At 37.5% G+C, this 12,605-nt stretch overlaps 1 protein-coding gene across 3 annotated transcripts in view; it reads right to left on the bottom strand.

Annotated features, from left to right (window-relative positions):
- Positions 1 to 5,781: 5,781 nt before the first annotated feature.
- LOC126252582 (ecotropic viral integration site 5 ortholog) overlaps positions 5,782 to 12,605 on the bottom strand; it is a 372,193-nt gene continuing 365,369 nt past the window's right edge. For 2 of the 3 annotated variants that reach the window (XM_049953493.1, XM_049953486.1), the window contains exon 18: positions 5,782 to 11,631. In XM_049953493.1, the coding sequence (XP_049809450.1) occupies positions 11,470 to 11,631 (162 nt within the window). In that variant the 3' untranslated portion in view covers positions 5,782 to 11,469. The remainder of the gene's footprint in view (positions 11,632 to 12,605) is intronic. The other variant, XM_049953501.1, reaches the window with a different exon arrangement.

Raw genomic sequence — 12,605 nt, 5'->3', positions numbered from 1 at the left:
CTGTAGAATAATTTTATTGTGCCTGTCAAACCTTGTAGGGGGAGGTAAGTAAAAAAAAAAAAAAAAAAAAAGGAGCTGTGCACCTCTGTACCTCATAGCATAAGCAAGTTTAATATTTGTGATATACACACACTGTTTGGTTATGCAACAAGTATAACCACTTTCACTTAAATCACAAAAATTACAAATAATTCTTAATTTTGATGCACAACCTCTTGTAGCACGCACCTCCTCAACTACCTTCACACCACTATTGCTGCATTCCTCACACTGCAAAGCTTTATTTAATAGTTCAGATAGAGCAGGGTGTTCAACAGTACTCGTAACACAACATGAATCAATAGTTGGCACCTCTATATTATCAGCATTAATACTGTCAAGCCCATTGTCCAAATATTTCAGTTTTAGTTCCGAAGCACTTGGAGTAGTTGAAGCTGATTCAAGTGTTGTATCACACTGTATTTCAGTATCAGCAGAGTCAATCTGTCTGGTGAACGATTTCCATAAAATTTACATTGTTTAACAGCAAACTTCTTAATTTGTCCCATTGATTTCAAGTGAAATAAGAAAATCATACACAACAGTTACTTCACTATAAACAAAATATTTGTGCCAAAACTTCAGCAAACAAAGACTAAAGTCTCTGTATAAAGAAAAAATAAGCAAATGAAAAGCTTTTGCAGGTCAGCCAATTTAAGGGATATAAAAAAAAAAAAAGTTTTATTCTCATTTCGGATTGTGTGCCATGGGGATGTTATGGTGCGTGCAGCCACTTTTAAATTCCTCTAATTTTGGTACTTTCTGTGGTCCATTTTCTTGGGAGTAAACTTTTTCTGGTTCAGAAAACTACGGAGAAAGTTTTAAGACAAAAATTAAAAATTCGATTTTTTGACAGTTATTCATGTACAAGTCTCCTTAAGCAATTTCGGGAAATCACAGAAAACCTAAATCTGGACAGTCAAATGGGGGGATATGGTGGAGGGCAGATGAGGACATGGAGGGAGGGGGGGGGGTCAGAGAGGAAGTGGTTGGGGAGTGAGAAGTATGTGTTGGGGGGCAGAGGAGGAAGAAAAGAATTAGGGTTCAGTTTGATGATGGTGATTGCAGGAATAATGTTCAGGAACACACAAGAAGATCAAAGGCTAGCACAAGTTTTATTGAGACACAATGCATCATATGGCCAAGTAAAATGTTAAGACAATTTTTTGTAATAAAATTAAGACTTATAGACTGTCATCCTAGAAGAATGGAAAAGCAGCAGCCTGTCACATTTGAGGCTTCATGCAGTACACCATGGATCTTAATTTAAAATTATTGTAAATTACAGGTGGAACATAATGCCCACATGATAATAGGTCACTACAGACCAAATAAATGTTGCAATGGTGGCAGGAGAAGGCATTAATAAGGTCTGGTGTGACAAGGAAGTGTGGGAAGACGGGAGAAGAGTGTATGACGGGGAGGTGGCTGTTGTCTATGTAATGCACCATATAGGGAGCACTAGGATAAATTCTCTCAAAAAAGTGCAAGGGACACAGAGAAAAACTAAGCTAAATGGAAGAGATATGGAAAAAAATAAACTTGGGTGAAGCAGAAAAGATCCAAGGAGTGTGGTGCTAGGACTGCGGGCCAAAGTGTGGTTTAGAATAACAATGACAGAGGAGAGAGGGAAGGGTTGTAGAGGCAATTAAGTCAATAACATGGAATGGTAAACATTGTGGTCAGCGGGGGTGAGAGAGTGAAGGTTATGTTCGAATAATTCATTTGGCTGGATAATTGGTTCTTGGCCAGTGTGTACAGTGGTGTAACATTGTATGTAGATTCCACTGTGCCCAAAAACTCAGATAGTTATTGTTCTTTCCTCTTTCTATTGTTACATAGCAATATATTCTCACATGTGTGTACAAAATCATTTTTTAAATTCTTGGGCAATATGTACAACTACCAATAGGCCTGCTGCAGGCTGGATGATCCATCTAAAGAACTGGCCAACAAATTGCATACAAAATGTCCATTGTACAAAAGCATATCGACATGCAACTGGCCTCTTATGGTTTAGTGGAGGGCACAAAGCAAGGGATGAATTACACAATTTCATGTTTAGTGATTCTTCCTTGGTATAAAAAGTTTGCAAATGGACTATCAGCCAGAAGAGCAGCAACTGCTAGAGGTCATAAGGCAATGACATACATATCCAAACTTCAGGCATCCCACTATGGAGAGCCATAGCCTACCCTACACCCCATTTAACTGTTGAACAGTGTGAACATATCCAGAACATCAAGCACACAGTTCAATATCAGAAAGAGATGCTCTTCCTAACAGACATTTCTCACATTACTCAGCAGACACCTAGATATTCAGAAACTTCTCTGACCAGCACACATACCAGACTAGTCTCCTAGTGACCATGTGGTGTCTAGTCTGGTCTAAATTACTAAAAACATCTTAACTAATTGCAGCAACAGGGGCAATAATTTTATTGTGATCTATAATAGGTATCCATAGATCGTTTGTTTTAAGGAAGTTGAATTTCCAATACTATTTGTTATTGTTTGTAGCTATTCTTTCCTGGCTATGCACCAGAATGGAATTTGAGCTTTGTGTAATTGGCAGTATAAAAAAATGATCCTACCTTCATCATTGTGCACATATTCATCCTCATTACACCAATGGGAAATGCACACACTTGAAGCAATGAAGTATTTATTAATGTATTATGCATGTTTTACACATGTGATTATAGCACCTTGAATCTCTATAACAATAATTTTGGTACAGTAGAACTTAGATTATCTGTGTGATGTGGGACTGAATTTGGCCAGGATAATCAAATATTGCGATAAGTCAGTAAATCATGAAAACAGGACATTTCTTCAAAAAGCTAAACCTTTATATACATACTACTGATTATTAATTTAATGACCACAAAACAATGTTGTTTAGATTTTGTACTGTTCTGCGTTACATACAATGTCAGTTCTTAAACATATCAGTTAGCCAGTTGTTTTGCTGTCTTTAATTTTTTTGTGCTGAAAAGTCTCACATCCTCTTCTATGATTATCTTCATTAATATTACAGAACTAAATCATAACTCCAGTGAGCTGTAGAACTCCTGTTACCTGAAATCCAAGTATCTAGGTCATCAATTATCCACTTTTGCTGGCCACCAAACTCCCCAGATATGAATATTATTGAGCATAAATGTTCAAACTTAAAGCACACTAGAATATATTTAATTATATGTATCCTCGGTGGAATATAAACAACTGAAGCAGTTAAGGTAATAACTGAAAATACAGTTGAGCGGTTCAGTCCACCACATATAGGCATGTAAACAAGATACAACATTGATGAGCTTTTTAGCAAAATAATACCCCCCCCTCTCTCTCTCTCTCTCTCTCTCTCTCTCTCTCTCTGTGTGTGTGTGTGTGGGGGGGGGGGGGGAGGGAATGGATGGATGGATGGATGGTGGATATGATGATTTGTTGTAGGCTGTACCACTGCTGTTTCTCTGCCACAAAATACATGGATAGTACATAGCTTTAAGTTTTTTAAGTGTTTTTAAATGTTAACAAAAGTTAACAGAAAGGAGAGATTTCTTATATTTTGTATGAATATATGATGCTGAAAAAATGTATTGTCTTTTCTGTTTTTAGTTACAAGCGTTGGGTGTGGCAGTGATGGAAGAAACAGTCTTTCTGTTATAACACAACCATTGTCACTGGACAAATGGGTGTCAGACTGACAGTAGTTTTCCAGAGAAGACATTCTGAAGTAACTCACCCAATGCTGCATTAATAACAATGACAAAAGAAAAAAAAATGTACTTTGAACTGTAAAATTAAACAATGTGTTCAGTTCATGTTCAGCCTTGGCCATGATTCTGGAAGGAATTGATGCACTTTGTTCATGTTTGACATGGAAATATAACCAGGGTGTTTAAAAGTAATGGAATAAAGATTCAAAAACTGAAGATTTTAATTCTACCAGAAGAACATTTTCATGAATCATTGGCTTGCATGAAAGTTTTTTCAGATCAAGTACAGTTGTCTAGGTTAAAATGCCATTTAAAATTTCTCTCACAAGAACTGATGCCAGATAGTAACATCTATGAATTATTGAAGTTACTCTGAATTTGATATGATTTTATTTCAGAATATTGGGGTGAAAGTGTTATGAAGGGTACTTTTGCAAGGCTAGACTGACTATTTCAGTTCTGGAATGAAGAAAAGTGAATTTAACTGTGAAAAAGAATTTAAGTGGCATTCCAAAATAACAATACAGACATTATCTTTGCTAGTAACTTAAAGCTTGAACAAGCAACAACACCAATATCATAGGGTATTACAGATTACAACAGATGTGGTATTAATGCTGAATATTGTGGTGCCTAGGGAAGAACTGTGATAAAACAATATCTTCAAGCTAAAAGCATTTCTTGTGATTGCTTGCACAAGTTTGTTTGGCTCTATAATTTGTGAGTTGGTTCTAGACAATTCAGACTGAATATTGAGGGACCAGAGACAGTAAGCTGTGTCAAGCATACACTACGTGAACATCTGTGAGTTTCTACAATGAAAAATAAATAAGACAGTGATAAGGCAGTCCAAATATTAAATATGACAACTACTACCACTAATGATCAAAACTTAAGACCCCCTCTATTAGCCACCAAAACAAAACCTGTGACCTAATTAATTGTATCTCCAGAACTGTACAGTGGTCTGCGGCTGTTGTAGGAGTTGAGCATTGCAGCAGAAACAGCAAGAAAATAACAGGGTAGCATCTCTGGTGTATATGAAGACCTACAGATCACTGTAAACAGACTCCCCCCCACACACACACACAGAGAGTTGGCAAGTTGGTGTGGGGAGGGAGGAAGAGGGAGAGGGAGAGAGTGGGGAAGGGGGTGTGGCGGAAAGGGGGGAAAGAGGGAGATGCACAAGTGGGAGAAGCATCAGGTGCATGGGATGGAAATGTGGTGCTCATGAGGCCACGTGTGGCCGCGAGAGTAGCACAGGACCCAGCAAATACTGAGGGCAGGAATACTACTCGACTGGCTGCTTCACAATCAGTGTCATCTGGACCATTCTCCCTAACACCAGCTTCTCTCAGTTAAGTAGGTGGGATCTGTCTTTGCATCAGATTCTTCAATCATATAATCCTCATGGCCTTGATCTCTCTTGACCCCTACTCTGTAATCCTCTCAGACCCTGCTCCCTGAGTTCCGTTTCACTCATTTTGCACCCTACACTCTTCAACTTCTCTCCCCATTTGTCCCCATCATTGTGGCTGTGCCACAACTAGCTCACTATGCTACATCCCTGTTCTGTAAGCTTTGCTCCCAATCATCACCCACCCTTCCAAACTTTCCATTCCATCAAAGTCTCCTTTTCCCCTCAACCATACATCACCTTCTCTCATTCCATTGTTTTACTTGTCAGATCATCATTAACACTGGAATAATATAGATAAAAGAAATTTGCCTTTCAGGATCATTTGGCAGAAAAAATTATGACTCTTACTGTACAGCTACCACGATTTCAAGGAAACTGGGTCATCGTCATCATCATCATCATCATGATCATCATCATCATAAGTTTGAAATAAAACCACGGAAGATCCAGGATGGTTAACTTGGCAAAGAGAGACTGTGGTCATGTGTGTGTGAGTTGCATTCAGTGGTAGATACAGAAAAACCTCAAGTAGGGGCCAGCACTAAAGATACCTTGAGCTACCTTTACTTTTACCGTTATAAAAAAATAATCAAGTCACATGCAAAGTTTAAGAAACTTTTATTAGAACTGATTATACACATATACAAGACAATGCCATCTTCTGATATAAATATGTTTTTGGGAATCTTCTCGAAAGTCACTATTACCGAGCATACACGCATCAATACTTTCCCATACCTAACTCGTATTACAAGTTAGGTATGGGAAACTATTGTTACATTATTAGTAAAAATTTTGTTATGAGTCACATAATATTTTTACTGACAATTTTACTATGAATTACTGTTATTAACTGACACTGTCACTCTTGACTAATCTTCATACTTGCAACTGCTACAACTAGGACTTTTTACTTATTCATTCTTCAGTCTCATTATTTCTGCTTCTGAATGTAAACTAGTTTCCTATTTGGCAAATAGTCCGTGTATATAATGCTATGTATCGAAGGTTCTCTGTACAAGAAAACAGTAGAATATTCGTGACTTTTCTCAAATTCCAGACAGAGTAACATATCGAGACTACTAGAAAGGCTGTGATTTTTCTCGTAGGTACGTGTTAGCTATTTATGTGCCAGACAGAAACACATAAAATATGACGATGCTGACGCACGTGCTACGTAGGAAAGTACAACTACTCGATTTAGTCGAGTCAACTGATGAAGGAAATGAACAAATAGTGTGTGGGCTGACTGGTGGGACTGGCAATGCGTGCAGCCCCCGCCCCCCAAGAAGGAGGGGGAGGGGGGGATTGGGCACACCCCCCCAAATGTATCCGACACTGGACTTGCATTTGCAGGTGTGTGGGTGTTGTGCCTATCTGCGACTCAGCATCTATGCTAAATGGTGAGTTGTTAAGTTTGAAATACTAGGGTTGGAACTTTAATAGTGGCAACTATTTATTCACAACCGATACAAAAGTGTTACATGTTTGCTCCTGTTACTGTCCTTCAAAGTAGACACCATCATTGCGTAGAACCTGTTGCCAGCGATGTGGAAGGCATAGTATGCCGTTAGCAGAGCCTGTTCTGTTGATGGTGCAAATGGAGTGGTCTGCTGCCTGTAAAATCTCTGGAACAGTTCTGAAGGAAATGCCACGAAGTGGTTCCTCCATCTTTGGAATTAAATCAAAGTCACAAGGACTTAAGTCCGGGGAGTATGGTGGATGGTACAGTACTTCCCAGTCCCATCGACCGAACAGAGCAGCACAGCTTGCGCTGTAAGTGCCTGCGCACTGTGGTGCAAAATGATGGGTGGGATGCACAAAAAGTGTCACCACTTCTTTCGCAAAGCTGGTAGCAGGTGATGCTCCAAAAACGAACAGTAATACTGTGCATTGACGGTCTGCCGTGGAGGAATGTAATGTGTTAGGACAACACCATCACTGTCGTATACAAGAATCACCATAACTTCAGACCGCTCCATTCGCACCATCAACAGTACAGGCTCTGCTGACGGTATACTACGCCTTCCACATTGCTGGGAAAAGGTTCTACACAATGCTGGTGACTACTTTGAAGGACAGTAACAGGTGCAAACATGTAATTCTTTTGTATCAGTTGTGAATCAATAGTTGCCACTATTTAAGTTCCAACACTTGTATATACCTTACATTGACTGCATAACCAAACATTCATGAACCATAAAATGTCCTTTGGAGTTATTGGTTTACTCATCTTTGTCAAGTTATTTCCAGTCTGCTTCATTAATTCCATCATCTGCTATTAGATGCTGGTAGAAGGCACAGGACACATGTGGTATATAAACCAGTAACTGACACCATAGGCTCCAGCTTGTGCAAGATGAAAACCACCGCCTTCCCTCTAGCAAATTCCAATGTTAAATGTTACATAAGCAGTACTTAAATTGTATCATTCGATGGATATTTCCTATATGAAATCCCTGAATTTGCACTCTTTCACAAGTACTTGCTGTCCATCAGCAGCTATCTTTCTGTGAATTCCAGACACTGTAATCCTCTCAACAAGTGACAGAAATATTTTTCTTTTTTTGCATTCTTACTACCTGAAATGGATTATACTCCTTCAGTTTTGACGGTAGTTACAGACAGGCACATGAATACCATACATGTACCCCAATTTTTCAATGACAGCAAATCTCCATTTGGGATAAGATTCCAATCTACTCTCTTGCATCATTGCTCAGAAATCTTTACCCTTTTGCTAACTAGAAAGTCTGGATTTTCACTGCCACAACTTACAGAATATGTTACACTATTCTTTATGCTTCTATTCAGCATCTCACCACAGCATCGAACTATACATGCTCCAGTTTTGTCTGGGATATGACATCCTTACTTCAAGAGGGCCAAACAATGTAACCTTGTCGCCCACAAGGTCGAGTTAAAGTTTTTTTTTGTGTTATTGTCTGCAGTGCTATGTAGTTTCCTGACATGTCAAGACAAATTAATGTTTTCACCAAGTCAAAACTGAAAATAAATGTTTCCACTGTTTCATTATTTGCTTTTCTGAGGCTCTCTCTAGCTGCGCCTACCTTCTGGAGTTCAGGTCAGGAGCACTGTTGAAATGTTTCCCTTTGTCCTTCTTTTTCAGTCAATTCAATTTTAAATTATTCACATGTTTTGGAGCAAGTAGAAATAGATCAAAATGTTCATTAAAGTAATGTCTGTAGGCCCACTCTTCAATATGCTGCAATTCTCTAATGTTTAATTTGGGAGAATGATCTTTCTTGTGAAAATTGTGGTACCATCCTCCTCATAAATGCACTGTGAAGGTATGAAGGTATTTGTTTTTTCTTGCTTTTTTTATACTTTCACATGATCTGTAAGGTTCCTTCACTTCTTCAGCATTCACTTTACTAGTACAGTCATTCCTACATTTATAATTAGCTGAATCAAAAATTTACTTTGTTTTTGTCCAACATGTTAATCACTTTGTATACCGTATGTCTTTCCTGGGTCCGTAAACAACTTTTGTACAGTGTCAACATATTTACACAGACTTTTTCTGACATCGACTGTTTCTGCTTGCTTCTTTTCATCACACTCAGGTTATCATCATTTTTAAAACTGGTGGTTCATAGATTGTAAGTGGAAATATTGTAATTATTCACAATAGCACCAATTTCTGTGACATAACCAAAAGACTAGAGGAGAATTACTCATTTTTGTTGCCTCAGAAACACAAACATGCATCAGTATCACTATGGCTTTCTGCGGGAGAGCCTACTGTAACACTGCTATTGCAATATGAAGTTACATTCTAAAATTAACACTGCACTTTTTAAAAAGATAATCATAAAATCCAGAACCATTATGTCATGAAGGATAGGCAAAGTTTAATCACAAACCTTTCATTTTTAAAAATTTTTTTTATTGACTAAACAAATCACCAGCCACTCTTGCAGGGAAATGGACCCATTATTTTCAACAGTAATTAATTTACAAATGAGACACAGAAAGCAAACAACTAATCAGAACAGGTACAGAAAAAAATGTTGAAGTACTGCCTATGCCTAGTAGCTAAAATGTTAAGCTAATTCTGGAACTGATACCACTGCATTGATCAAGGCTGAGTACTATTCACTTTTTGGAATGAATGAGATTTTTAAAACAAACAGGATGTCACTTTAGTATTAAATATCATTAACAGTTCTAAATGCTTGTTTTAAAAAAGTAAGTACATTTCTAAATTAAATTGTTGAATATGTAGATTTAACAGCCTTTGCTATGCAAATTAATGAGATATATATTACCTTTGCTACAATGACACTTCCTGCATACATTTAGTACTTCAAACAAAAGTTTTTAAAAGATTAGCAGTTCTAAACTTCTCCTTTAAATGTAAAAACCACTACATTTACTTGAGTATTACCAATCCTGCTGCTAATATCCACCTATAAACAAAATCAACTATCAAGTACACAGTGATAATACTGAAACCACAATGTTGCAATTTGGCATGGCTGTATAACACTGTAGACAGTAGCCACATATACAGGTAAACATATGTATCACAGCACCTTGTCTCATCCTGTCAATCATTGCACTGTCGGCCTAACTACAGCCATTTCTGGCTGCTCCATCTAATAAGTGTTATTAAATAATTTACACATGACACATGTAACACATATAAACATTGAATATAGTTTACAGCACAGAATGAAAATACTGTCACACAGACTCACTGACAAATGCACAGTTATTTCCTGGTCCTCTCATTTTGAAGCACAGGAACAAATGTTTTCAGTTCCCATGCCACAAATCACTATTTTTCAGACTTATGTCATGAAAGTCACACCATTTGTATTCTGACAATCAAACACTAAATAGGCTATCCACAAAATTCAAGACAAATCATTTTTCACAATAACAGTATAATTTTTGTTGTTAAGTACACAAAAGGCTGACTTCAGCTGCATTTCTAACCACTGAAAGCAAGCCACCAAAAATGACAAATTGGTGTCTTCACTAACATTCCACAAAAACTCCTGCTTTAAATTATAATTTTGTTTTTAACGGGTGTCAACACCAACGAAAAATTTAGTTTATTACAGAAATAGCACCATTTCGTTATGAATTCTGTATGTGTATGCTCTTAAGAAAAATTAATGCTGTCTCAAATAAATCTGACAGATGCTTCTGAAATCACAGCAGTTTGATGTCTATTAGTTCCCATATTGCAGAATATAGAGTAACAGTGATTATTGGAGCAGTACTTAAGTTTGCACAAAAAATCAAAATATAATCATAGAAATAATGGCTACTAGATCTTAGCAACTATCTCACTGCCACACAAGAAGTAATTCCATAAAAGGAAGGGTTTATTCAAAACTGATTGCATGGTATTTCATAAGATTGTGTCATACCCCCTCCCCCCTAGTGGCAACTAATAAATCAAATATGAAAAATATGCTCCTCTGAGAAGAGTGAAATAGATTATGTAAAGCCAAATATCACTTCATATTTTCATGATGGAACAACAGGACCAATATTCTTTCATGAACTGAGGAACTGACCAAAACAAAGCCCACTTCATCATCATAAATCGCTGAACAGTCACAGCTGCCATGAAGCCAAACAACGACAGGAACAAAATTTAATACATTGGAAAATCAGTTATATAAAGCTCTTTAGTCTCAAGAAGCTGCAGATTTGGAAAGTATAAAGCTTATAAATTAGAGTTATAGAAACCAAACAATGGCAGGACTGTAAGTTACACAGTTGTTACAATTATCACAATAACATCAGAAATTAAGAAACCTCAAATCTGAGTGAAACACAGTAATGAAAAGAAAACTTTTATATAATGGATTTAACAGAGCTCAAAAGTCTATCGAAACGTTGATTAATATTCTGTCAATAATCACATGAATATCAAGTTCATTGCAAAGATCTGTAAAGTGGATCTGCTATGCAGAACATGAAAAAAGTTTTTGATGTCAGCGTGTGCTGAGGATAACTGCTGACATTTACTTATAAATACACAATGATTTTTTTGTAGGAACATAACATCATTGTTTATTAGCAGGAAGGTGACTGCAGTTCTACCGAGTCCAGTTCAGTTCGAGAGAATTAGATGCCATTCTCAAACAATTCCTAAAAGTTTGAGTACACTGCAAGTTATCCTTCCAGGTCAGCGAGGAGTTCCAGCTTCTGCTGAAAGAACGAAAGTGCTGTTGCACATACAGTTTGTGCGGACGGTGGTGAGCCTTCTGGGCATCAGGCCGAACCTGCCGGCCAGCGGCCATGGTCAGACCTCAGGGCTTGGAGCTTCACTGCCACTACCATTAAGGTGGAGATGAAGATCAGATGGCTCATCATGCTCACTCTCTGTATCCACTGATGCTGAGCGTGAGGCTTGTGATCGGGTACCTCCTGTCCACCGCTCTTTCCAGCTTTCTAGCCTCATGATCTGAAAATTGTGTACAGATTTTAATTAATACTGTGACACTCAATGTAAAATAGGAATACTGTTGCAATAATGTAACAAACAATACAAAACTTAATTATTAACATGATTACTACTATTTTCTGTACACTGCCATGGGTAACTTACATTCGACTATGAAATTATATGGATAATTACACCAAAAAAAGAAGTGAGTGATATGGCAGTGAATGGAAACATACTCAGAAAGAGATAGTTTAAAGGCCTAAAACAACCACGCTGCTTCAGGTTTTCTGCAGCTTCACTGCATGAGTCCTAAGTAGTTCTGGCATTGAGAACATGGTCAGATCCTTCCACTGGGTTTTCATGAAACTGAGTTCAATATCTAAGCCACTTTTGGTCCACAGGATGTTAAACATAATTTTTAATAAATTGATGTAGAGTTTTGACAGTAACTTTCTGCAGTCTTAATGCAGGGCCAGACACTGTTAAGCAGGAAAATCATAGAGGGTGACCACGGTTAGCTTCTAATAATATATTGCTCACAAGGGTGTGCTCGAGTTGCCATTCCTCAAAGAACCAGAGTTCTTTTGCGACTTAATGCTTCCTCTATGTGATTAGTAACTATCTATCCATCCCGAAGTCTAAGGTCAAGAATTTTTGGCCTATTCTACTTACTACTCAGAATGTCACCTATCAAATGTAGGTTTATATAATTTTTTGTCTGTGTATTAACTCCAAGAAAATAATATCAGATGGAACATTTATAAGAACAAAAAGAGTTAGCTGAAACTTTGTTGGAAGAATTATCTTAGCCTACACCGCAAAGATATGAGGAAACCACTGAAAATCTAAATCATAGTGGCTGCAGTACGACCAAAATAAAACATTTTCCTTCTAATAAGGAGAGCACTTTACCCTTTCACCACTCAACACCATTTGTACCATAAAGCCACTGTCACAGCTTTTAACTGCTATTCTTTTACAATGATTTCAAA

This window comes from Schistocerca nitens, chromosome 1, assembly GCF_023898315.1.
Source record: "Schistocerca nitens isolate TAMUIC-IGC-003100 chromosome 1, iqSchNite1.1, whole genome shotgun sequence".
In the NCBI taxonomy this organism is placed as follows: domain Eukaryota; kingdom Metazoa; phylum Arthropoda; class Insecta; order Orthoptera; family Acrididae; genus Schistocerca; species Schistocerca nitens.
This window is presented reverse-complemented; position numbering and strand designations above follow the sequence as displayed.